Source organism: Melanotaenia boesemani, chromosome 11 (genome assembly GCF_017639745.1).
Source record: "Melanotaenia boesemani isolate fMelBoe1 chromosome 11, fMelBoe1.pri, whole genome shotgun sequence".
NCBI classification, from domain to species: Eukaryota; Metazoa; Chordata; class Actinopteri; order Atheriniformes; family Melanotaeniidae; genus Melanotaenia; species Melanotaenia boesemani.
In genome coordinates, this window is record NC_055692.1 from 13,582,841 (window position 1) to 13,610,324 (window position 27,484).

At 38.9% G+C, this 27,484-nt stretch overlaps 1 protein-coding gene across 1 annotated transcript in view; it reads left to right on the forward strand.

Moving 5' to 3' along the window:
- The first annotated feature begins 2,246 nt into the window (after nucleotides 1-2,246).
- The window catches only part of fbxl17 (F-box and leucine-rich repeat protein 17), a 226,486-nt gene continuing 201,248 nt past the window's right edge, over nucleotides 2,247-27,484 (forward strand). Inside the window, exons 1-6 of the mRNA XM_041999457.1 lie at nucleotides 2,247-2,436; nucleotides 4,056-4,558; nucleotides 6,258-6,632; nucleotides 6,814-6,936; nucleotides 7,090-7,347; nucleotides 7,491-7,622. Coding sequence (XP_041855391.1) covers nucleotides 4,076-4,558; nucleotides 6,258-6,632; nucleotides 6,814-6,936; nucleotides 7,090-7,347; nucleotides 7,491-7,622 — 1,371 coding nt within the window. The 5' untranslated portion in view covers nucleotides 2,247-2,436; nucleotides 4,056-4,075. The remainder of the gene's footprint in view (nucleotides 2,437-4,055; nucleotides 4,559-6,257; nucleotides 6,633-6,813; nucleotides 6,937-7,089; nucleotides 7,348-7,490; nucleotides 7,623-27,484) is intronic.

The following is a 27,484-nucleotide window of genomic DNA, read 5'->3' on the forward strand; positions in this document are numbered from 1 at the left end:
GACATTTTGCTCAGACCATCTCCTATAAAAAAATAGAGAGAGAGAGAGAGAGAGAGAAAGAGAGAGCGCAAAATACTAACTTGTTCCAAATTCCTTCTGAATGCAAACTTTGTGCTTACAGAAGACAAAACACTGAGACTGAAAGACACAATACATCCAGATGTCATGCAGATTCGTGGCTGCTTTGCATATCAAAGCAGCATTGCAGATTGGAGCATTTTACATCATTTTTGCATGTTAAGCTTTTCCTCAATGGAATCTTTTTTTATGCATCTATTTATAGTCATGTTGGTCATCTTATCTCTCACATCCTAGTTATTTTGTTGGTGAAACGTTTGAATGACCTTATAATTTTATTTGTGATAGTTTGGTTATTTGATACTGGATTTTAATTTTCTTCTTTTAAAGACCTTTTTTTGTGGTCCAGTTTAGATTCTTTTGCATCTCTACTAATTTTGTGTCACGTTTTTAATGTGTGAGTTGTGTTCATTCTGCATCTTTTCAGGATCATTTAGTACAAGGCAAGTTTATTTGTAAATTACATTCCATGTACAAGACAATTCACAGTGCTTTACATAAAGCATTAAAAGTATTACACTGGGGTGCAGAGGAAGCATTAAAAAGTAACTTAAAAAACAAATAATTAATTAAGACAGAAAAAGTTAAGATAAAATAAAAGGAATAAAATTTACTTTGTGAGGAACTAATATCCCCAATTCCAAAAAAGGATGAATAAAATATTAATCAAATGAGAAAGCAATGATTGGAAAAGAAACCCATGTTATATTTACATTAGAACATAAACCAAAATTTCAGATTTTGAAACTGAGACATTTTATCATTTCATGGAAAACATCAGCTTATTTTGAATTTCATGGCAGCAACCGATCTCAAAAAGCTGGAAAAGGGTGATGTTTTACCATTGTGCCTCATTGTTTCTTTTAGTAACTGTCTGAGAAATTGGACCAGTTGCAGGAATTTTACAACCGAAATTTTGCTCCAGTTTTGTCTGAAGCAGGAGTACAGCTGTTTAAAAGTCCTGGACCTTTGTTGCTAAATTTTTTATTTAATCATGATCTCAATGTTTGCTATTGGTAGGCAGGGCAGTTGAACACCTGGACTATTGTGATTCACGCAGTGTGTGTGTGTGTGTTTGCATTGTGTTGTCTGTTGTCTGGATGGGAGCAGATGTTGCTCTAAAACCTCTATGTGTTTTTCAAAATCGAGGGAGCTTTTACAGACGTGCAAGCTGCCTACGCCATAGGCACTAATGCACCCTCCTGCCATCAGTGATACAGGCTTTTGAACTGTCTGCTGATAACAAGCTGGATGGGCCCTCTCCCCTTTAGCCCACAGGACAAAGAGTCCATAGTGTCCAAAAAGAATTTCAAAATTTCATTCATCTGACCACAGAATAGTTTTCCACTTTGCCTCAGACCATTTCAAATGAGCTTTGGCCCAGAGAAGACAGTTGTGTTTCTGGATTATGTTCACACATGACTTCTTCTTTGCATGACAGAGATTTAATCTGCATTTGTAGATTGCACACCAAATTCTGTTCATAGACAGTGATTTCTGGAAGTGCTCCTGAGTTCATGCAATGATTTCCAATAGAGAATCATGTCAATTTTCAGTGCAGTGCTTCCCACAGGCCTGAAGATCACAAACACCCAGTTTTGACCTTTAGTCTTTTCATATCCTCACAGAGATTCCTCCTGATTCTCTGAAACTTATGATGGTGGTTGTCTCAGAGTCTTTGCAATTTAACATTGAGGAAGAATTTTCTGAAATTGTTACATAATTTTAGACACTGATTTTTGTCACAGGTTGGTGAAATGTTGGCCAGTTTTATATCAAAGATCAAGGCCAAGTTTATTTATACAGCACATTTAAATAACACAAAGTTAACAAAGTGATGTCCAAAATCTGCAGTCTACTAGTATAAAAACTATTAAAACGAATAAAATAATGTGAGAGACTACCCCTTTTAAACCCAGTCATGTTACCAACCTGTTGCCAGTCAACAAAAGTAGTTGTCAAATGCTCTTCAGTTGTTTTTAATATGTGCAATTTATTCTGAGAAAATTCATTACGATACACACACCGATCAAATCTAATGGTTGGAACATGAAATTACAATGCCTTAATTTTTCTTTCACCTGACAGACAGGCTCATTCTGCCTCCGAGATGAATAACGAATCGCCCTCGTCGGCTTCCTTATCGCTGCCCTCTCGGTGCGGAAGTGTTGTCCTCCAGAGCAGCAGCAGAGGCTGAGCAGGAGCTGCCACTGTTTGGATAAACACCACGGCAGTTCACTTACAGATTTTCTTGCGTCTGTGTCTCTACTGCTGTGACTCTTTTGCTCCCATCTTGGCCGTGTTGCATTGCATTATTATGCGAGCACCGTCCGGAGTGAGGGAGCACCGTGTGAAGTGGTGAGAGCTGGTTCTTGTTAAGAGCTATCTAAGCTAACTTAGCATCTGATGATGGAGCTGGCTGGCCTGTCAGAAAGCTGTTAGCTTGTGTCATTTTCTCAATATGAGAGTGGAACTATTGAGCAAATATTAGTCATAAACCCATGAAGAGTTTAGGAAAAGCATATGCGACGCATTTAGACTTCTTTTTGTGTTTGCGCATGCTAAACAAATGGCCACCTGTTCACTGTTTACATCTTTGTGTTTTCATTCGGCAGCAACCAAACCAAGCACCGTTAATGATTATCATCTACATTAAATATGACAAAACGCATTTGCTTATAGCAATTTAGAGCTAAAGATAAATGACCATTTGCAGCACTTGAGAAGTATTTTATTTTAAAAACAAGCACAAATTCCAGTCCAGTGGTTTCCACAATGGGATGAACAAGGCTATAGAAGTTGCTAGTTATGGTGGACTTAATGGAGATTTATGCTGTGCAATCAGTTTCTCTTCATTATAGATTTAAGTGACAAAAGCATGTTTAGTGTTGCCTGCATCATTCTTTAATCAAGATTTGTATTTTGCTATAAAGATCTATCTTGATTTTATTTGATACACAAGAGGACATAGGGATAGCATTTTGCGGTTTTATTACCAGAGACTCGTGTTTTTTACGTTTTCCTCCTGTAAATATAATGATTGCAGTGATTTATTAGTTTCACCTTATACTGGGGAGTGAAAATGGACAATAGTGCCTAGATATACGCTTACTTATCAACTATATAAGTAAAAAATGGTGCAAAGGGATGGAGAATTTGTGTGTGCATCAACTTTACTCCTGACTGCGTATCATATTTGTCACCTTCTTCACCTACAAGAAATGTGGCTTTAAGTCTCGGTTAGGACTCCAATCCTGTTAAGGCTCAAAACATAAAAAAAGGCAATAGCTTTAAGTTTACTGAATAATAACTGGTTTATAACATATGGTGAAACCCCAAAAGTGATGTGGTCTGAAATAAATATTATACTGGGAAAGTTTAATACTTTGTAAATCTAATATGGATCCCCTGTTGTGATATCAGTAAGGGGTAGGGGGAAAAAAGCAGATTATGTTTTCCTTTCCATTATATATACAGAATCACCCTGAAGTTTAGATGAAATTATTAAGCGTTGTGTATCACTCTTTCTCACTCAAAAGTAGGGCACTCTTCCATTTTTTATACAAAACCACTAATTCTTCCACTGCACTTACACCAAAAAGTTGGTAAAGATTACAAAAGTAGCATTTTCACTTAGGCAACGTGGACAGGAGGAATAATTAAATAAAACAACAGTGGGAGAGACCTGGAAAAGTGGAGTTTTAAAGTGTAATTATTAAGGAATACTTTTTAATAGCACTGTGTGATAGTATTGAAAGTGAGCGATGAAAAATAAGTTGGATACAATTATTGCTGTTTTTTGGCAAATGCGACAAAACATTGGTGGCTCAGGAATGACATTTCTATTGATTGTTAAGTTTCTTCTCTTTTGTATACATAAAGAAGTATCAGGTATTACTGTATAACTTTTTATGTAAAAGTGATATGTGAAGTTATTATATGGTTGCAATTAAATTAATTTATTCCTGTTGTTCTAGAGTTTCCTTGAATCATCTATATGGGCCATCTTCTCTCGAAAAATGGTTTACGCCTGAAGAAAAGGACACGCAAGTTGCATCACAGGAAGAAGAAGAAGAGGAACTGTTTCCTGCAGGGGCCTTGCATGCTCTGCTTCATCGTCCACAGCAACAGCAGTGGTTTTGACGACGACAGTGACCATCTGGAGGCCAGTGTCAACGGGTGCCGTCACAACAGCATCACTGGTATCAGCGTCCCAGGCGTAGGTGAAGTCGGCATCGGAGCAGCAGCTGCCTCGAAGCTTGCAGAGCGATACGCATCACTTGCATCTCCTGAAGACTGCTCCAAGTTTCTGCTATCACAGAGGGAGCTAGCTATCTGGGAGGGTCAGGGCAGGAGCATTTTGTCTGCTGTACCTGCAAAACTGATTCCACCACCGGTGCTCTTCAGAACTGCTGGTGTGTCTGTGACTGTGCCCATACCTGTGCCTGTGCCCAGTTGCACCAGTGACTACACTGAGATGGTAGGCACCAACACTGCTTAACACTGTAGCTGGTAAAGATGTAACATGACTTTCTAATGACCTCAACAGTTGTGGTTTGAAATAGAGATAAAATATTTCGAGTGAGGATTCAGATCTCTAAGTAAAACTTCATACCCAAATTCAGCTGTAGGTGCAATTTCAATATCGTCTTGACTGACGTTACAGAATGCAAAGGAGGCACAGAGTATTTTAAAGCTCAAGATTCAATTCTTCTGTGATCTCAAGATGCAACAACAGAATTACAGCAACCATAAATCAAAACTGTTAGTGCTTTTATTTAAAACACTGAACACCCAGTCAGGCTCTCCCACTGACTGAGACCCAATTCAGATTTATGTTTAAAGAAGGGTGAAGGACATTCACAACTAACCATAGACTTGGCATGGTGTGGGAAGTTTAAAGTGGCTCTTTTATGCTCATTTCAGGCTAATTTATTTTAATATATGAGTCTACAAGGACACGAATCAATCCAGCATTTTCCACAAACCCCTTTATTGTACTGCCAGGAGTAGATGTTGGGAGTGCACACTGTCTTCATCAGAGGAACACCAGCAGAACTCGTAAAAAAACTAAAGTAATATAAATACTCAGTAAACAATGTCAACATAAAACATACAGCCGTACATGTTCCAACCCGAATGAGACCCTGAAAACGAGGGCGAACAACTCAGCAACCCACAGCAAGGAATGCAGCAGGACATATCTGGTAAATAGTCTGCTTACCAGCTATAGTCCGATGTAACGCTGTTTGCTGTCCTTCACTTGCCCTATGTATTCGTACATGTCCCTGTTAATAGGTGTCCATGGGGCAAATGTACCACAATGCCAACAGAGGTGGAAAACATCTGCTGCCAAGAAATAGATAAGCTAATGATGCTATTTGTTAACACTTTCATGCATTGTTACACTACAGTTAACTATATTTCTAGCCACTCCATGTACATCTGTTGTTTCATGTGGCTAATCAGCTGGGTGCTTTTAGCCTGGTTGTTATGTTTGTAGCATTTCCATCTACAGAGTTGTTCACTAACCTTTTGGTCATCATTACATGTCTGTTACCTGCTGGTAGCGATCAGGTAAAGTAATTGTGGGTTAATTCTTTTAGTTTGTTGCTCACACACTATCAAACCAAAACACACAACTTATTCAGTTTCACTGACTGCTTGTGAGTCAGAAACGAAAATGCGATCCTTGATTGTAGGCTCTCCTTTCAGCTAAGCCTAACCGCGAATCCCTCGTTGTACTGGCCCTTATTCATCCAGCAGTCTTCGGTGAAGTGCCGGTCACAAATACAAACATTGCTGCATCTCTGTGGCTGGCTCCCCAAAACAAACTCCACCCCCTCCCGGATGCCACTGACATAACGAAGTAGGAAAACTTAAAAATCTATTGTTTTCAGCACCATGGAGACTGAATGTAGAGACACACTGGAAAACTCAAACATGCGTTTATGTGATAAAAAAAAATGGCGCAGCTAACTTGTCTGTCTGATGAGTATTCAACACTATAACACTGTCAGAAAAGTCTAAATAGCATAATAAGGCCCCTTTAAGGTCTTTCCGTGTGGGAAGTTGAAGGCCTTTCCGTACTGTAATTATAACTGACACCTTAACAGTCAAAACTGCTGTAACTTGCATGGAAAAAAACAAAAAATACTCTGGTTTGTCTCTGGGTGCAGGTGTGTAAGAGGAAGTGCTCAGAGGTGCAGAGGTGCACCCCTTGCAAGCAGCCGCGCTGTGCCTTCGCTGCTCCTGACGGAGGGCTGGAGCATGGAGGAGTGGGAGCAGGAGGAGTAGGAGGAGAGTCAGCCTCGAACTCTGAAACTGGTCGCTGCCACCTTCCCCTTTGCCCAGTTCCATCCTCTTCCTCCTCTGCTTCCTCTTCGTCATCACCTGCTGATGGCTGCTGTGGGTTGGGTCTCCATGGTGATTCACCCCACAGTTCAGACTCCTCCCCCTGCTGTCTCCATCATTATGACGATTGCCAGGCGAGAAGCTCTGATGCTGCTGATCACTTAAGTATTAACCACCTGCCTTCCTCCATCCTCCTTAAGGTAAGAATAGGTTCAGTTCGTTTGGTTCTCCACTAGTTAGGGAAAGTCAAGTATGCTAAAATATAAAGACAGACTTTAATAGGAAACATAGCTGCATGTTTTGGTTTTTAATAACAAATGAAAATGAAGTGTTGATGAATAATCTAACAGACTTGAATGTTTGTCTTTCCTCTTTTCATAGGTGCTGTCCCACTTGACAGTGAAGGAGCGCTGTCTTTGTGCGTCTCTGGTCTGTAAGTACTGGAGGGACCTCTGCTTGGACTTCCAGTTCTGGAAGCAAATTGACCTCAGTGGCCTACAACAAGTAAGAGACGCACTGTCTTAAGAAATTGTTCTTTAATTACAAGAAAGTTTTATATTCTCTTTAATTTGTTTAAATTTTCCCTATTATAAAGTTTTAACACTATTGGAAAGTGTTTGCAACAAATTTTTTCTCTTTGTGTTACTTGTGTCTCAGGTCAATGATGATCTCCTTATGAAAATAGCTTCTCGGAGGCAGAACGTGACTGAAATTAACATCTCAGATTGCAGAGGGGTCCATGACTATGGCGTGTCCTCCCTGGCCTCACATTGTCCAGGCCTGCAGAAGTACACAGCCTACCGGTGCAAGCAGCTTTGTGACATCTCGCTGTCAGCTTTGGCAACACACTGCCCTCTCCTGGTCAAAGTGCATGTGGGAAATCAGGACAAACTCACAGACGCGCCATTGAAGAAGGTATGCTTTCAAATTCAGGTGGCGATACATAAGATCCTCCTGTTTCAACTTCAAAAATGAGGTTAAAATAATTGAAGGCATAATGTGGTAAAATAAAAAAAAATGTTTAAACATTTTAATAATCTTTACATTTCTTTCCTCAGCTTGGAGCAAACTGCAGTGAGCTGAGGGATGTCCACTTGGGTCAGTGCTATGGTATCACAGATGAGGGGATGATAGCCTTGGCTAGAGGATGTCCAAAACTACAGAGACTCTACTTGCAAGAGAACAAAATGGTCAGTTCCACAGATGTTTTCTGTTTTTCTCTGAGGTTCACTTCTCCCTTACTGTTCTTCCCAGTGTCTGCTCTTTGGTCTCTCCTTTTTCATAAGCTATCTTTTGGTACATGGGTATTTATTTCTTACTTCTGGTGTCTTCCATGCTGGAGGATTAATCTGCAATCATACCCCAAATTTGTATCTTGTTTTTATTTAGTTTCAAACATCATGAGATACCTCGGTCAGTTCATGACCTTGCACTGTTGAACAGCTGTCTTATCTTTAGCCAATGAAACATGAACTGATATAGAAAATCCCAAACTATCTTAAATCACCACTGGATGTCACTGTTTTCTGGAAACCCCTAGCTGGCTGCTTTCCCTCTACAGGCTACAGCCTCTTGTTGTTATATTGAGCAATATATATTTCTCCATCAAATCACAACCACGTGTCTTGTTTATACTGTCTGTCTAGTATTGGATGCTGATACAGACAGAGACATATTGTTATTATAATCTAACTTGGAATGCCCATTTCATATCCTCACCATCTAAATAGTTGTTTCAGTAAAGGATTCACCCTTTTTACATTTAGTACTTCTCTGGAGTCCGTGAGTAATCGTGACCCTTTTGAATTAGTCCCCCTTAAGCTGTTAACAGTCATTCAGTTTGTTAAAACCCATTTTATCAGCTTAAAAGTAAATAAAATTAATAATTACCTCTAGTGATTAATATTGTTCCTGATACCATTAAAGCAGAACCTCACTAATTTCAGACAGACATTTTTCAGATATGAGAGGGTTGTATTCATTTTGGATTCCTTGCATTTGGGCCTAGAGAAATAAGCTAAGCTTATATGAGAATGTTTATGTCGAGGCCGTTGGCACTCTAGTTAATGAGCCTATAAATATTTTATTAACTTGTTAAAAGGAAAGTTCTCTCTACCCCAGCTACTGAGGTGAAAAAGAAAACAGATTGAGTTGTTTTGTGGAAAATTGTTTGTAGGTACCATCTCTACGTGAGTCTGATGTTTTAAGAAACAAAAGTATGCATCAGCATCGATGAGTTCATATTGCTCACGCGTTCATTTAGACTTTGACATCAAATTCTACAGCTGATACCTTGATCCTGCAAGTGTCTGAATATCTTGTACTTCAAGGTTCTTATTTCACTCTAAAACAGCTCTTCATTGAACAACTTAAAGAACTGAAGCTTCATGGGAAAGGCTTTTCTAGAAAGTTTAAGCAAAAAAAAAAAAAAAAAAGGTTGAACTTTTGTGGAATGATTGTCTGGACTGAGCCCTTGTTCGACACATGAACTGATCCAGTAAACCAAGCTGAAATGGAGCCTTTTGGTTTTTAGTGTACTATAAATTGAAATGTCATGGGACAGTAGTGAAAGCCTCTTAAGGCTACATTATGTCTTCTCTCCTGGCTTTTGTTGCATATTCCTGTGTCTGTCTGTCCTAATCAATCGCAGATGAGGATGAGTCTTTCACCCACTTTGATCAGCTCTGCTCTAAAATGGAATAAATGCATCATTTCAGGATGTTTCTGTGTGGTCTTTCACTTGCACCCCCCATTTTTTTTTTGTCATGTGCACACCCACATACATTTTTCTCTTTCTCTCCTTCTCTCTTTCCTGCTGTGGTTTTGGTTTTAGTTTCATGCTGCAGGGTTTGTTTTCTCTGTGTTAAGACCATATTAAGCTCTGCAGATGTTTAGATGGATTTAAGGGAATAAGTTTGTGTAACTTTAAGGAGATGTTTGACCTTTACCTGCATGAACAATATAGGTAGTTTAAAAATACTTTCAAAAATTGCTATGTGGAAGTGGATATTAGTTGTTTTTCCCCCAAAAAAAGATATTGAAGAGCATGCCCCTACACTATCTAGAAAGTTTGTTTGCAGCTGACAAACCGATGTGTGCTCTTTCACTGCTTGTTAGCCTGGGGCCAAATCAGCCCAGGGCTATGGATAACCCTTGGCTAAGAGCGCTGTGTGAAAAGTAGGTGACTCTGGTGTGTCTGCCCATATTTTTTGACATCCACCCTGCATTCTTTATTTGGGCCATCCACTATTTATACCAGAGTTGGTTATATTGCAGCAGTTGCCTTTTAAAGCTGATTTTCATCTTATGAAGTTTTTATTTTTTATTTTTTGTTTGCTCTTCCATCCATATTCTCTTCTTTCCCAAGACTTCGGAAGAGCAGATGCTCTGAGAATAACAAATTCCCCTTTTCCTCATCTCACTTAATGCGCCGTTGGGGGGTAGAGGCAGCCTTGAAAGTTCAGATTTGAGTTCTGTCTGTTCCCTAAAGACCATCTTTTGGATGAGCGGTGGAGAAGTTGGAAAAACCATCTCTCGATTTTGGTAACTTTGCTGCAATGTCTTCTAAGTCAAGCATGTTGCAATTTTGGAAACATTTCTGCTGTGAAAGCACCTTTTCCTTCTCTTTTTCAGTCTTTTAAAGACATGTTATCTGCCCTCCTGTCTTGTTAAAATCAAAGAGTGGGAGCTTAATTTTCCTGCAGTGTGAGAGGAACATTTTCTACAGGCTCATCACAAAGACGCTGTCTCTTCCTCTGCCTCTGTCTCTGTCTCTGCCTGTGATTATTTACAGTTTTAATTAGTCCAAAATGTGGAAATGTAAGTGGAATTAGAGATGACCTAACATAGATTGCCACATGCCCTCAATTTAGGTGTAATTACCACTCTGTATGTCCAATCAGGGCTTTTCTTCTGTGCTTTTCACCATGTTTCCCAGCTCTTTTGCGAGGATATGGAATGGAAAGGAATGCCTTTGAAAGTTGGACAATGTGAAAGATGAGCTGTCATTATCACGTGTTTTTCTTGGCGACAGGTCGATGAATCAGGCCTCATATTCTGGCTGTCCATCTAACGTGTGTGTAGTTTGGTTTTTCCTGGCTGTGGGGATGACAGGAAGGTTCCCCAGTTTCCATCAGACGTTATCACAGATTAACTTCTATATTGACATTAGCTGATGTCATTAGCTAGATTAGAGGGAGAGTAAAGACAAAGGAAGGGATAATGATAGTTGTCAGTTAATACGGGATACAACTTTTGACATGAACCAACACACGCATATAAACATACATAATTAAAACACTGGAAGTGCCTCTCACATAAGAACAAGTGGATTGAATAGCTGCCAGCTGGACTGGAATCTCTTCTGGAAACTTTGTTTATGTATTTGAATGTAATTAGAGATAAATAGAACCTCTCTGGCCATCCACATAAACAGAATTACACAGGCGAACACACAATACATCGTCCATCCCCTCCAGTCTCCTTTAATAGACCTTTAGACTTTTTCAGGATGTTGAATGTCAGATGTGCATGATGAATTTAGTCAGTTTAACTGCTAATGGCACTGGATTATGTCTGTCAGAGTGAGCAAAAGCACCAGAATTTCCATGCCCTCAAGTCGCTTTCATTTTTCCTTTTTGTCTTTCACTCCCTTGGTCTGTCTTTGTCTTTGTTGATTTTGGAAGCAGCTATATGTATTTAAGGTGAAGCTGAAATTTATTGTACAGAACTCTGGAGAGTTGTGGATATTTTTTTTTGTTCATTTACATTTTATTCTGCCAGGAGAGGCGTTTGACAAAAAGAAACTTGAAATTGTCACAGTTGAAACCTTTATATGTCAGTCTTAAAAGAAACTAGGAATATGAAAGAAAAAAAAAAACCCAAACATTTAAGAGCTTTGATTGTAAATTGTAAAATTTACCTTAATATCACAGCAATAAGACTAATATGACATGTTGCATCTGGTCTCAAAGTGTTACACCATATAGCTGTAGATCAGAAAATATAAGTTTTACAAAGAAAAAACTTTTGAACTTAATGTGCATGATGGGAAATGAAAGCGCCTTTTGTGACAAGTTTTTTTGTATTCAGAATTCAATTTACAATAAATTATATGATCAGCTATTACTGTTTTACTAGAAGAAACTAAGCCAATACTTACTGCATAAAAATGCCAATCATTATGTACCCAGTTCATTTTTCTCTCTAATTTCAAAATTATCTGGTTTTTATTTGTGCACACCCCCTCAAGGTTTTTGAGTCTGGTTAGCAGCCATTATCCATTTCACTCTGTTCATTACAGCCAACTGTAACAAGGCCTGTGCGGCAAACTTCTGACAACACTGTACAGCCAAGTTTTATTGCTCCAAACTAGCAAATGGAAATTTCTCTTAATTTGCAGTTTCATTTGCAACATTTCAAAAGTCACGTCAAATCCACCCCCACCCTTATGAAAACTGGGAAACTCCACAGGAATGCCTTTAATTATCGGCTTGATATTTAGTCTTTTCTTTTTTCTTTTCTTTTTCTTTTTCTTTTTCTTTTCTTTTCTTTTTTTCTTTTTTTAAAATTTTTTTTACTCTTGGCCAACAACAAGTGCAGTTTACCAGTTTTAACCTCATTTTAGGAACATTTGCTCTGGTCCATTAGAGAAAAACATTTAAGCTGAACTTTTATGTCTTTTTATAGACCATGCAATTTATTGTTATTTAATGAATAATAGAAAAACATATCAACTAATCTTAAAAGTAGCCTAATGAATTGCTAAATAAATATGAGCTCAAGATGTATCTGACTGAATAACTGGTAAAAATGCAAGAGTTTTGCTGCCGTTCTCAGTAAGTAGTCTATGTTAACTCCACATTCCTGCATTCAATATCCTCCTCTTCATTGCTGTTGAAGTGCCTCTGCATTGATCTGTGGCCCCAAAAAGCTTCTGTCTGCGTGTTTGTGTGGTTGAACTGGTTGCTGTTCAGCCTTTTCCTGAAGTGTAATCAGATGCATTAATGAGCGCTGACTTCAACCAGGACTGCCGACTGCGCTCAGGCACAGATTTTGTCAATATGTTCTCTGTGCCGTCTGCCCAAGAACAAAAGAAATTTTAAAAGGAGAGAAAAAAAGGAAGAAAGTGAAAACACTTTTGGAAATGCGGGTCTGTGAAGTATGCCTCTAAAGAGATATCTCACCTTGCTACAGTATTTTCTTTTCAGTGTTACTCACCCTGGGAAAAAATCTGCATCAGCGGTTTTTCTTTCTTCAGAGTCTATCAATAGCACAGGTTAAATTACTGTTAAAAAGAAAAAGAAGAGGAAAATAAACATTGAGGTGCAGCAGAATGCTTTCTTATATTTCCTGACTGGCTCTGTTAGAAGTATTAACCTTGTGGAAAGAAAACAAAGTCAGTTCAGTAGCAGACATAAAAACTTAGAGGTGGGACAGCCGCCGACACATCTGACTTTATATTGTTGGATAATAACATTCATTTATTTAGATTTTTTAAGGCATGCACTATCTGTGCATAAATGTAGACAAACCAGTGCAGGGTGCTTCTCAGTTCGCTTTCACCTGCAGAGGGTGCAGTAGGACTGCAGAAAAGCAGGAATACAAGGGCGACAATGAAGCGAGCAACCAGGCAGCTTACAGTTCCTCTAACACTGTGACTTCTCACCAAAGGCCCCAAATAGTTTTTAAAGGCTTCAATGTAGTCATAAATACTGGAGTGATCCACTCTCTCTCTACTTTACCTGTCTTTTTCTCTCTATGGTTTACCTGCAACAAGTTCTAGACATGAATCTTTATTTGAATTTATACAGAGGCTTTGAAACCTGCAGACATGAAGCATTTAATACATTCCTGCACAAACATAAGAGAGTGGTACCTATTTGCACTTTTCATGTCCTATGTAAGAACTTGAATCCTATTAAAATGAAAATGTGTGTTGTCTCACCTGTAAATCGAAACTCTGAATGGCCTTTGCAACGTTAATACATAATCTCTTAGTGCTGGAGATATTGTAGCAGCACTCATCTCCATTACATTATCAAGCATTTGCCTGCAGCTATCAGAGTGCCAGAAAAGCTCTGAGGAATGTTAATGTGAGCGTTACTTCCATATCTATGCCTTCTCACTTGCTTACCCTGGCTGACTGCGGGGAGAGACAGAAGCCAGAGATGATGGGTAAAGCTGAGATTGAACCTGCATTTCAGGTTTCCTAACCTTACCCTTCCTTTAAGCTAACTTCTCCGTAGTCGACTCTAAAATCTGTTAGAAATCTGAAGGAATACACTAATTTTAGTTAGCCTCTAATCTTTGTTTTTTTTTTTATAAGTAAAAAAGTCTGTGTTCTTTCTTGAGGCTTCTCAAATCTGAGTATTTGTCACTTTTCCTTTTTTGGTCATGTATGTAAGCAAGCAATGCTTTTTTATTTTGAACTTCCAGACACAACAAGTTATTTGATTTTTTTATTTGGCTTGTATAAATCCCCAAAAGTTGTACATTTGATATTTGGATGAGCATTTTTGTGTGTGTGTGTTTTTTTAGGATACTATGTAAAAGGTTTCATAGAAATGCTAAAAAGCAATGATCAACTGGTCGAGGTAGATAGCTGTCCTTCCTGTTCCTGGTTTCGCTGGATGTTTTTTTTCTCCTCTTGTTAAAGGGAGTTTTTTCCTTTCCACTGTTGCCTGCCGCCCTGTGCGTTCTCAGGGATAGAGAACTGAATCAAAGAAAAGATTTGATTGAATCTGTTGGTTTTCCTTAGCTAAGCAATTGATTTTTATGAATGAGCTTTTACTGTAAAAACACAGTTATGATGTGGAGTTGTTTTAATTGGATCACAATGAATTGCCTTGAATTACATTATCTCTACTATACAAATAAAGCTAAATTGAAGTAACTGTAAATAATCTAAACTATACATTTAATTGAAAATGGTACAAAGGTAGTTTATTAGATGCTAAAACAGAAACTTTCATTGTACTTTTTGAAAACTATATGACCATTTTAATACAGTATTATGTCATCGTTATGTTTCAAAGAAACCTGGACAGGGGCAACAAAGAGATTTCAATGCTTAAAAAAACCCCTCTGACTCTGCAGTAATATATACATATATATATGTATATATATATATATATATATATATATATATATATATATATATATATATATATATATATATAATTATTTAACATGTTGCTCAAGCATCAAATTCAAAAAGAGTATCTGTTTATGCACTCCATAAAAAATATTAATAGAGAGAAAGAAATCATAATCAGTGGATAAAAAAATTGTTCAGTTGCAGTTTGGTTGTTAAAATTGTGTCATAGAGCTTGACATTGTACCTTCTGGTGATCATGTGTTCATTGTTAAACCAGAATAATTGTGGTAACTCTGCAATTTGTACCGTGGTGATCCACCTAGTCAGCAGCAAGTTGTGCATACCCTCTCAAAAAACCAACCTGTGACTTTTTGAGTATGGATTTAAGCAAGCTAAAAATTTGGTTCTTGAAGGCTAGTAGCATGCTTTAACCTAGCCAGAGTTTAAATAGCGTTGGTTTAGAGGCCTTGTGTTTATCCCGCTCCGGACAGCAGCAGCCTCTGACACCCAGCCAGGGATGTCACTGTGATTCATTGCCCTCTCCGACACCTCGCTCATGCCTTTACTCTTCTTAATCTCTTTGCGCTCTGTCTTCCTCCCTATTCTCCCTCTTTTTGGTGATGAGTTTTCCTTTTGTTTGAGAAGGGCAGAAATGATGTCATCATTTAAAGTGTGAGCCCAAAGTCAGAATGGAGGCCTCGCCTTTAGCGCAGCGCACCAGTTTGTAGGCAACATGATGAATAGCCCTCCTTCCAGATTTGCTTCTGTCCTGTTTTATAGAGAAAAGACACAAGACAGGAGAGGAAAAGACTGTGAGAGCCCGTCTGCTTGCGTTTGTCAGCTTATTTTAACCTCTTTCTGCCCTCTTCTCATGGCCCTGCTGCTTCTCCCATCCCTCCTCTCCCCTCTTAAACAAGCCATATCCTCCCTGTTGATCTCCTCTACTGTCGGCCTCTCCTCACGCTGTCTTGTAATTGAGATACCAACCCTGATTTAAATACTGACTTCATTAGTGATGATTGATAAGAGGCAGAAAGACGCGTGCCAGTATGATTGTGTATAGATTTATATACTGCCACATACTGTCTTAACCCCTGCACCAAACATCACCACTCTGCCCCCCTTCCCCATGATGAATTTGGGGTTAGTGATAGCAGCAGCAGTTCAATACTTGGGGTAATGAATGTGTTTAATAAGCACAGTGGGTCGATGGGCTTAATGAAGGTGTGACAGGGTGTGCCTGGAGAATGCAGCTCTAACAAGACTCCGACGAGCATCTGGGGTTAACGAGGTCATGCTATAATAAGGATTCCCTTACCTTTACAGTTTCAGTTTGCTTCTCTCTGTCACCCCTCAGTAGTCACGATCAGTTCAGTACATTTCTTTTTCTTCTCTGTTGGGTTCTTCTCTCCTTTTTTAACTTCTTTCCATCAAAGCTCACAAGTGTTTTTTTTTTTTTTTTACTGTGCAAGTGCTTATTTTTAGTTGGGAGCTTGTTCGACTTGCGAACCTTTTATAAAAGGTTTTCATTTCCATGGATAACAGACCCAGTGCAGAGCTGCCATTGTATTGCTGTAATGTAAATGACTTCATACTGTGTCTATTTGAATACTGTTTTTGTTCCTGGAGTCCTCATCTAGTTAATTCTGAACAGGTCCACAGTGGAAGGAGACTGATGGTCTCTTTCATGAACCACAGATGCTTTGAATTCATGTTCAGTACTGAAGCTGTCATTTGTCACCATCTTCCTTGAATTTTGGACATGATGTCCGCTTCCTGGCAGCTGACTGAGGCAGTTGTCGATTCTAGACCAGCAGTCATGGCGCTGCTCTCTAACCATTTTTTTTTTTTTTGGTCAGAAGGTTGATTCTTCTGTTGTTAAGGGAAGCAACAGATTTGACCAACTCTAAACCTAAACTACTTTAGTATAAAAGAATTATTTCTCTCTGTCACATGCAGCTTCTTGTTAGTTCTGTTATTATGTTATGTAAGTTTCTTTGATATTTGTCACCTTTTCAAGGGCAATCAGGCTTAGGAGTGCTAGGTAAAATTCTCTCAAGTAGCTTTTTTTTTCCTTAGCATTTCTGTGAAGCTGGTTTTCGAGGCTGGTGAGCCTTTAAACCATGTTACAGCAGGCCCCATCATCAGAAGAAAACTTTTCTTTTCCAGTGACTTTGAGCCGCACATTACTTTCCTCCACTTTGCTTTCTTATAATGTTTAAAAATGTAAATTTTTAAATCTTTTAGAGTTGACAGCGTGATTCAGAGTGTTTATGTACTTGCTATGCAGCAATTTTCCTCCTCCCAGTCATCATCTGTACATCGCTCACTCCTGTCTTTTTGAAGCTGCTATTACTCTCTGCCTCCTCTTTTCAACATTGGTATTTGACCAGTGGAAAAGTGCGACTTGCTGAACCTCACATTTCTTCGCTTAGCATTGCCAGAGAGCAACACCGTTATGAGATATAGCATAGAGACGTGCAAATCGATTAATGGTGCACTTAGCTGAACTAATTAACAGCTATGTAGAGGCAGTTGAAAGCTTCAGGCAGCGTCAAGGAGGTCGTTTCCACATCGCAGAGACCCAAGATAACCTTTGAAGTATAGATCACTTTACAGTATACTTCAAAGGTCGCAGGGTCCTGCTGCTCTATTGACATCTTGCATACTTCTTTATGTGAGATTTTAGCACAGGTCACAGATGTTGTTACTTGAAAACAGATTTTATATCAACCTTAACATTAAACTTTATGGTCAAAATATCAACTGAGATTTTTGTTATAATCTTTTTAGCAAATTAAGCATCAGTTTTGTGAACTTTTCTTTACCCCCCTTCACTTTTTAACCTTGTCATTTAAACTGCTCGTCTCCTTTGAGAGTGAGAGTGACACGAACAGCCGATTTTGCTGTCACCTGCCACTTCAAATCCTGCTCTGCCACTTCTTTGAATCTTCCTCCCTCTATATTTCTCTCCATTACTACACTCCTCAGTTCCTGCCTGCTCTACCTCCAGCATAAGTATGTCTCAGTTAAATTAGCTCTCAATTAAAAGTGAATTTTGTGAAAATGAGTATACTCCAGAGAGCAAAGATAAAAAGGGAGGCAGAGCCGATGGGCCGCCCGGCTGCCTGACTCTGACTGGCTTTACACGGCTGCTTCATGTATTTTTGGGGGCATGCAGAGCAAATTATGTGTATGTCTTTGAGCGAAGGCAGTTGATTTGCATTTAGATAAATCCCTGTGGATGTGTGTTTGTCATTGAGATGCACCGGGCTGAATTCAGCGCCCCCCTACCTGGACACCACCACCTGCAGGAGATGATGTTTTTCTGTATGACTGCAAAGCAGTTGATACAAGTTGAGACAGTGATGAAGGAATGGAAATACACGCCTAAGTTACTGGAAACTTAGGCGTGTCGCCATGTGTGTGTGTCTGCACAAAATAAATTTACATGTGACCCTTTTTATAGATGGACATGACGAACAAAATGACTAATTAGAACTGACCTCATATTACTTGCAGCCACGCCATGAAGTTAGACATGTTGGAAAGCAGGGCAGCTGAAGGTGTGGTTGTTTAGTTTTCACATATGTTCTTCATCACTTACAATTAAGAAAAAACACACTTTCCTTCATTTATGGAGGGCATGATGGTTCAGAATACAGGGTTCAGAAGCTGGTTGTTTACATTGGTTCTGTTTAGTTATATAGCGGCTGTTTTTCTGCTTTTTGTCACATGTAGCGTTTGTTTTGCGGTGAAAGATCATATTAAACGTATATTTATTCGTTAGTTTTGTTTGATGATGCACACAGCACAGTTGTGCTGTAGATATTCTGTTTTAAAAGTATTATAATGCATATGAGACACCCAAAACTTTAACTGGAGGGGGTGTTGACTGTACAGTATTTGCCAAAAGTACCATCACTTCATCAAATGCTGGATCGCTTGTCATTGTTCTTATTAGGGCAGGGTGCTTTGGTCCTTTTCGTGGCCTGTTGATAAATTGGCAGAGGGCAGATTGACAGTTGGGGCTGAACGTGGGCAGATGGGCTGAAGTGGCTGTAAATATGAAGCTGTGACAGGTGAAGGTCGGTAAGTGAGGAGTAGTGGATGAGTCTGGAGGGAGAGGGATGCTCTCTGAGCACCTGTTCAGCACTCGTTTGCAAGACAAATAATACATGATTGTGGGACTTTGTATTTATTTGTATGCAAGATGTAATCTCAGATCATTAAAGGTCTTTGAAGACACTTGATACAAAAATTCAAGACAAAGTTTTTTTTTCTGTAGCTTTTTTTAACTTAATTTTATAATTATTTATTTTTGAAAAGATGTGTAAAGCACTTTGACCAGCTGTGTTGTTTTTAAAGTGATATAAATAAAGTGGAGTGGAGTACTATGGTGTTGATTTTGGTCCCAATAATTGTTTGTGGGTTGCTGTATAATCATTTTGAACTATTGGCCAAGAATTTCTGATTAAAAATGTGACAAAAGAGACAGCCACAACTTAAAGGTTTAAACTTACCTGCATGATAAGTTGAACTTTCATCCTAAAAACACAACTGTTTAAAGTCTGGAGTCTCTAAATGGTGAAAATCTTATAATATTCTTAGGAAAACCTGTATAAAAGTTTAGAAAAAATATGTTATTTAATTTAGACATTGGCATTATGCTGAGGTATGATTCCACCAAATAAATCCCAACTGTAGTCATCTACAGACATCTGTTAATACATCTGTGATACTGTCAGTTATGCATAGTCAGATTAATTCTGATCTTTTATAAAAGACTGTAATAATGCATTAAGATTTAAGCTGTTATAGATCAGCTCTTATTCTAGTTTGGGTGTACCATGTACATGTTTTTGGCAATATTTCTTTTCTTTGGGAACTTGTTTGCAATATATTTAATAACAATATTTCTACATATTGAAATAAAAAACCTGTGCTATGTGGTGGGAAATGTATGAAAACAGGTTTTTGGTGCATTTCTATAATAGGTTGTTTTTGTACTTATTGGCTGTCTTGTCTTTGTACGCTAAACTTTTTTCAAAGCTTTGCTATTTTGCATGTTGGTCACCAAAATGGCTCTCTGGGACGCTTAATGGACCTGAGCCATCATTGCTATCAGCAACACTTGTGTATTTTTCATCTCAAATGAGTCAAAATGTCTGCTGTGAAAAAGGTCTGTAATGGCTGTGCTGCTTCATGCTGCTTTAATTGGATCAGGTGTTCACAAAAAGAGCTGGAGTAGAAATGTAGAAAACTGGTGAGTCTTCAGAAGTGAACAAAAGCTTTGATGAATGCATTTTCTTTCACCAAAGAAAATACCCAGACTCACACTTCTTCCCATTGCCCAGTTTTACTTATAAAATTTTATTTTCTGTCTATTCAGTTGAGAAATAAACACTGCTACAACACTACAGCGCTGTGTTAGTTTGGTTGTTTTTGTAATTTGGCCTTAAACTATATTGATTAAAAATGGTAATCTTAAACTGTTCCCACCTCTTTGTCTGTGCCTGTGCAGATACCAGCAAATAGTATTCAGGAAACCCTTCGCTTTACCTCCTTTTGTACTGTACCGTCCTCCATTGATCTCTTTCTCCTCCTCAGTAAATCCCCCTCTTCCATGAGTAATCCATTGTGGCGTTCCCATGTCTGCTGGAGCCGTGCCAGAAGAGCGTGGGATTACTACGACTACGAGACACCACACACATGCACACAGAAAAAGGCAGCTAATATATTTATACACACTTTCAAATTTCTCACTCACTATGTGAGACGAAAGAGGAATGTGCTGGGGGACATTCATGTTGACTGCAGAGGGCCTACCTGGGCTCAAAGGAAATTTTTTTAGATGGCGGCAGGTCAGGGGGGACACTTCCTTCCTCCCTCTGTAGGGCTGTAAAAGGAGGATGATTTAGTGAGAAATCTTGGTCTTAGCCCTGTTCACGCAGTCCTGTCTGAAAGTCTGGCAGCTTGTGAAGAGGAAAGGAATGAATTGCTAAGTGAAGGGAATGACTTTGGTTTGAAAAGAAAGAGGTGGGAAATCAGTAAACTGTTAAAACAAAGAGAGAAGGAGTAGGAGTAATATTTAGTTTGTTTTTCTATTTAAAAAGTTAAAATGTCAGTAATGCAACAGTCCTTCGTCAACAAACTTAACTGCCTCATCAATTACAAAACCAAAAGGTTTGGAGGATAAGCCCTTCCCTTTTTTAAAGTTTAAAGTAAACATGACTTATTTGTAGTACACTTGTACTACAGGTTTTGGTGATAGTCTGGTCCATCAGAACTCTTTTCAAGATACTTTCTGCAGATTTATTTCATCTGCCAGACTAAAAGATATTCACATATGCAGAGGAGCATGCTGTCGTCCCCTCATCCCACCAAAAGTGCCCTAGTCCTTGGCCTTATTTGCTAAGTCTTTAGTAGTGTGTTTATGTCTTATAGGATGGATTGCAGAAAGATTCTTATGTCAACTTGTCATGTGTTTGCAGAGTGGGTTTGTTTGGGTTAGAGAGGCTTACAGCATAGTATATATTTGCTTATTTAAGGCGTTTGCTGTGTTGCATTTTTGTACTGATGATTTCCAAGTTGTGAGATCATAAGATCCTTCCTTATGCCTTGAATGTTGAATATAAATACTACTTACAAGCCAGATGTGGTTAGTTACATTTAAGTCTGCATGGCCTGAAAGGCTAATCTAAACCTGCCACTGTAATGGTATGAAAAAAGAAACCTGCAAGCCCTGCCTCATTCTGGCAGGATTTTATTTACAGAATATTCCACTGCAAAGTTTCTATTAAATATTAAAAACAGAAGAAGTTTTCTTTTTTTCTTTCTTTAATGATATTGTAGTGTTGTCCAGATCAGAAGCAATATGTTTTCTATCACACCGGCAGAGAGTCATTAAACCACCTAAACAAGCTGTTTTTGCTGCTGTGATTAAACTTTAAAGCAAGCATTTCAAACTCTGGTCCTCGAAGACCACAATCCTGCAACTTTTAGAGGAGTCAACACACCTGAAACAAATTAATGGGTCATTGTGTAGAACTTGACAACAAGCCGCTAGATCCATTTAATTTGAATCAGGTGTGTTAGAGCAAGGAAGCGTGTAAAACTGCAGGGCAGTGGCCCCCAAGGACTGGAGTTTATAATCCCTGAGTTAAAGGTTTTGGGTGGAGTTCATCGTTACTTCCACCAAGGCGGAGGTCATGAATTTGTTGGCGTTGGTCTGTCTGTCTGTTAGCAACATAACTCAAAAAGTTATGGAGGGATTTTGATGAAATTTTTAGGAAATCTCAGGAATAGAATAAGGAATATGTGATAAGATATTAGGTAAAGGATTATTTACTATGGGGAGATAGGGATATATTACCATCAGCACTTCTTAACCTAAAAAAAATGCCCACAATCATTGGGGGGGATGAAGTGGCTTGGTGAAGGTCTGCGCTCACTGAATGCTTCTAGTTTATTTTGTTCAATTTATATAGGACTACTCTTGATTTAAGCATCAGAGTAAGCAGATTTTTCCCTTTAAAGTGTGAGCGGTAGTACTACAAAATCATGTTTTGTATATTTTGGTAGTACTGTTGTAGTTTGCAGAGACTCAGCTGACATTATATGAGGCGACAAGGCTGAGGGAGGTTTGCTGACACGGGGAAATAAAGAGTTGTCTACTACGATATGGGATTCAGCAAGATCAGGTTGAGCCAGTTGTGGCTCTGTGTATGTATGTGTGTTTGTTAGAGAGAGTATACAGCCTGTTCCTGCCTCTCTGTTCTTTTGCTTTCCCCCTCTTCTCCCTTCTCTTTGTCTATTTCCCTATAATAAAGCAGAGTATTTATTTCTCCCCTTTCAGCTCTCAGGTCTCTTAAAGGGAGTTGGGGACTGAGCTAATATAAGACCTTATGTGTGTGCGACCTTAAGTGTGTGTGCATGTGTGGGCGCTGTCGTTCTCTCACTCTCACACTGTCTGCTTGTCTCATCACCCATCCCAAGCGTACAGTTGCGTCTTCTTGCGTGCTAACACACCAAGATTGAAAGTTGCTGATTCTGAGCCGTGGGGACTCGTAGAGAAGAGGCCTCTGGCGGGGCCTGATTGAGCTGTGCTTAGATGAGGTAGAAAAGTTACAGTAGCATGCCATTACCTGCCAGCGCCCGTGGAGTTTATTAGCATTGCAGATATATTCTGGCAGAACTCGGTGCAGCCAAGCAAATGATTTTATGACTCTGGCCCGAGAGGGAGTTAAAAGCTAAAAAGGTTTGTGTCGTTCATGTCAATAAGCCTTCAACTTGGGCTCTTCTATGGTTGTTTACAAAAAGATGAGAATGTGCCTTTATGTTTCTAAATGCAAGTTTCCTTTAGTAGAAAACACTGTGAAATCAATCATTCTGACATGTGGTAGCCACATTAGTTAACTCCCTAAATATGACCTGTTTGACAGATATTGTATGTTTCCTCTGAAGTTCTTCTGTAAAGTATTTAGGATAATAATCAGTGTCATGCTGGATTATTTACAAAAGTGGGACCACTTACACAAGTCTGACAAGAACAATAATTTGTAGTTCTTTGTTTGGTGCTCAGGGAGCAGAGCAGAGATCGGCTCGGAGCGTCGTGCGGCTGAATTAGCTCTTCACAGCTTTGGGACTCAGTCTGACAGTTGGCACCATGAAGATGATTTATGACTGGCCACGAGAGTCAAAGATGGATGAGGAGAAAAAACTTTAATCAAAGTTTTTCTCTAACAACAGCAGAAATGCTTCTTAGTCCTTGTTGATATCTGGAAGTGGCCTGACTTTGTTTTCCTGCGGGAAGGAGCAGAGTCTGCCTGCTTATTTTATGGTTAGACAGTAAATCATCAGCATGCAAATTGTTTACATGGAGATACAGAAGCACATATCATAAAAATATCGAATATATGATTAGGTCACCATGCAATGTATTGTCAAGAGGCCAGACGGGTGTTTTTTATGTTGCCAACACCTTTAAAAGTCTTTTTCAGACTGTAAGTAATTTGTCCTACAAGACATTACACACAAAATATAGGATTAAATTAATCTGCTCAACAACGGGGGTTTGCTCAGGGTCAAGGATCTTTCTGCTCTTGACCTCTTTTCAGTTGGAGAAACTCAACAAAGTTAAGCAGAGATCTTTTACCCTCCAAAATGTTGCAGTTGAGGAAGTAATGATTTTTATTCCCAGTTGGTTTTTCCATCAAGGTATACAGCAGGAATTGTAATTACAGGTTGTAAAGGCTTCGTCACTCATGCTTGTTTCTAAGAGAGATTCACTGAGAATGAAACATGAGCTTCATGGTAAATTATGGGAGAGAATGGTAGTCATTAAAACAAACTTGTCAAACAGGAAAAAAGCTTATATTTTCTGATTGTGTTGTAGCAGTTATATTTTAAAATGTAATAAAAGTAATACAACTCAGTTAGCACAGCCTTGCTGGATAGTGCCACATTGCTAGATTTAGGGTGAATGCAGGAGAAAGTGCACTTTCTCCTTCCCATTTTGACTTGAAATCTCTGAGAAAGCAGAGGTTAAAGATATATAGGAAAGATATTATTTTTTGTTAAAGTTAATGGACTAATATACCTGATATTCCCAGGGTTTTAGACTGCAGACAGCCTTAGTCTGAAGGGGCCTCTGTGGGAACATGAAGAAACCACCTTGCACAAAATTTGTTTGGCTTCTTGAGTTGAAACACAATCATTAGATTTTTTTTTTAATTAATATTTACATACTTACCTATTCCTGGAGAAATTCACTTGAGTGCACATCAGGGAACTCTGTTCTAACAGCGAAACATTTAGGGATCTTTAGGATTTAAATTTATTTGATTGATAGATAGAGGCAAGGTAACAATAAAGCAACATCTGCAGTAATATTGATGGTATTTAAGATTCCCAAATCAAAGATGTTGAAGATGCGGTCTTCTTTGCCTCTATTCTGACTCGACTGATCACCTCCATGTTGCATATTGTGCACACATAATGTTAATTTTTGAAGGAAGTCACAAACACATGGCTCCAAAGAAACGCAGCATATGTGAAGTAGCCATCTTAATAATGCAAATGGTAATGTAAATAATTATATTACTGGCCTTTGTTCTTATGAAATAATAATTGATAAGAGGTTTTGTGTATATTAACTTATCAGTTTTTAATTTTTATCCTCCAACCAATGATAAAGTACATACAGTAAGTAAGTGTCATAAGCTGTCCTTGGCTTTTTCACTCCATATTTTATTGATAGTATTTTTTATTTTAAACCTTGTAAATCCAGATACAGATACCATGATCCAACTAATGTTTAATCAGTCCCTCTTACCTAATTAATTTAATTAATTTAATTAATTTCCTAGCACCTACAGTTCATTTAAAAAGCAAGAGCTTTCAGGTGTCAACCATAAATTGGAATACCTATATCCATTCATGAGTCCCATTTAAGATCTTTATTGTGTGTCCTTGAGTTCTGCGAATCGTGGCATTTCCAACCTCTTCTTGGCTGGCATCTCAAAACTGGAATGAAACACAAGGCACACGAGGATACAGACAGGAGAAAACCACAGCTTAGCAACTGGAGACATGCACAGACAGACAGATATGTTACCTCGTGCTGTAGTCTGTTTCCAGGCTTAAATGTTCTGCAGCCAGGACTCCTGTGGCTTTTCAGCTCAGTGTGTGTCCATCCCTGCTCATCTGCTGCTTTTCTACAGGTCACGCCCTAATCCTGTGAAGGGGTTTTGGGCCAGTAGTCCCAAGGTAAGGGTTTACTGAGTTTGTCTCGCAGGGACCAATCAGGACTAACTATCTGCTACAAGGTTCCTGTGCTGGGAATGTTCAGAAACCAGCGAGAAGCGGGTTTGATGTAGAGAGGCTCCAGCGTGCCTGTTAAAAACAGAATTAGCAGAAGATACGAAAGTGCATGAAAATAAATGCATGCGCACACACACACACACACACACACACAGCTTATGCAGGCTGAATAGAATATGGTTTAAATATGTCATTGTTTCCCACCTTGATTTGACGGTCTCTGTTTGATGTCTGATATCAAAGACATGTTTGTTTGATGAGCAGTTTCACAGCTTCTCAGTCATTATTTTCCACCTTTGCTATTTTCCAATGTCTGCGTGATATCACTCAACTTTCTCTTTTATATCTGCAGCAGCAGCATTACATTGTGCAAGTTGATTCTGAATTTTCAGGGGGAATTTGCCTCTGTCAAAATAATATGAGGGCAATGCATTGTAGAAAAACTCGATGCCTTTTAACTGCGACCTGTTTGTATAACATAAGGGTGTCAAAAACTGGCAAGCACTGCAAAGAGAAGAAGCTGAACATTTTTTCTGTCTTTGATCAGGTTTTTAAATCCCAACTTTGCTAGAAAAAAGATAAAGTGGAAATTTAAGCACAAACAAAGGCTGCCTTAATTACCATCTATAATAAATGATGTTACATGAGGTCAAATCTGTGTAACCAGCATGTACATAGCAATTTCCTCAGATTTATTCACTGTATTTAATTTCATGCTATATTTTACATTGGCTGCTTGTGTAGAGACAACAATAAATGTGTGTTAAATGAACCAGAACAAAAGGAGACATACTTATTCATTAAGGCAAGCAGTTGAAACATGTTTGGTAGCAACAAAAATAAAAGTACATTTATGCTGCCAAGCTCACCAGGCACCTGTGATTTAATTTTATGGAATCGTTGGCTCTCTTATCTGTTGTTTTTCTTTGAATTGGCCACATATAGCTGGATACAACTTGAGCTAAAACTAGGAACTCCTGCAACCACTTTTCCTTTTGATATTACTTTCTAAAGGTGCTGTTTCTTCTTCTTGTCTTTGCCTGCTGTTGTTTTTCTTCATGTCTTTCTTTCTTTTACTCTCAGCTTAGACACACTCATGAGCTGGGTGTCTGAACTCAGTGAGAGCCGATCTTTGATTGTCTTCTTCCTGTTCTCCCTGAGCAGGCAGCCTCCCAAAACCCCCACCCTTCAATGTTTCTCTGTCATCTCCCATCTTCCCATTGCCATTAGACCCAAACTGACCTGGCACGTAGGCACGTACTCACCCACCCTTCTCCCCAAATCCCCTTATTCCCCCCGACCCCTTCTAGTCTCGTCTCTCAGCAAGGACTGGAATTCACCGTCCAGCCAACTCTGTTGTCCAGACCTGAAGCACAAGCAGGTTTCTTTGTGCTGACTGATAAAAGGAAGAAAGTAGGGTGAGGGAGGAGGATTAATTCAAGCGTGGGCCAGACGACACATCTGCTTGTTGTGTCCGTGTCTTTCCCAGCCCTCCCGTGGTTTCCCTTGCTTTACTTCTATTATCTTTGGGGAGAGCAGAGGATATTGGGTCGAGATGCATGGTGAGATCTCAGGGCCATGACACCCCTCTAATCCGCTCTATGTTCTGTCTTTTGCCCTCTCTGTCTTCCTGCAGTCTCCATCCAGCATTACCTTCCTTCCTGACTGTTCTTGTTTCCTTTCTTTCATTCATACGGCTTTAATGTTGCCATATTCTTTATTTATTTTTTCTCGTCAAAGAGATGGCTTCCTTTAAATTTTTTAGGTGAGGGCGTTGTAATTTAGTGAAGGATGCAACCTTATGCTGCAATTTTATCATTAGTTAATATATTTTTTATTTTATTTGGCCCACAATTACTTTAGACATTATTGCAGCCAGATATAGCCAATTTATCCCAGTTGAAGTAATACAGCATCTACTACTTTATAATTTTGTTTCCTGTCTTTTGTCTTCCCTTCCTCCATTTCTTCCCGTCTTCCGACTGCTTTTGCACTCAAACTGGGTCATGTTTCTTTTTCTTTTTCTGTGCGATTCACCTTGACTTACACACCATCTCTAACCGGTCCATTGTCCTCCATCCCGGGTCACGGTCACTGGTCCATGTCAGCTTTCTCAGTGGGCATGTTTGA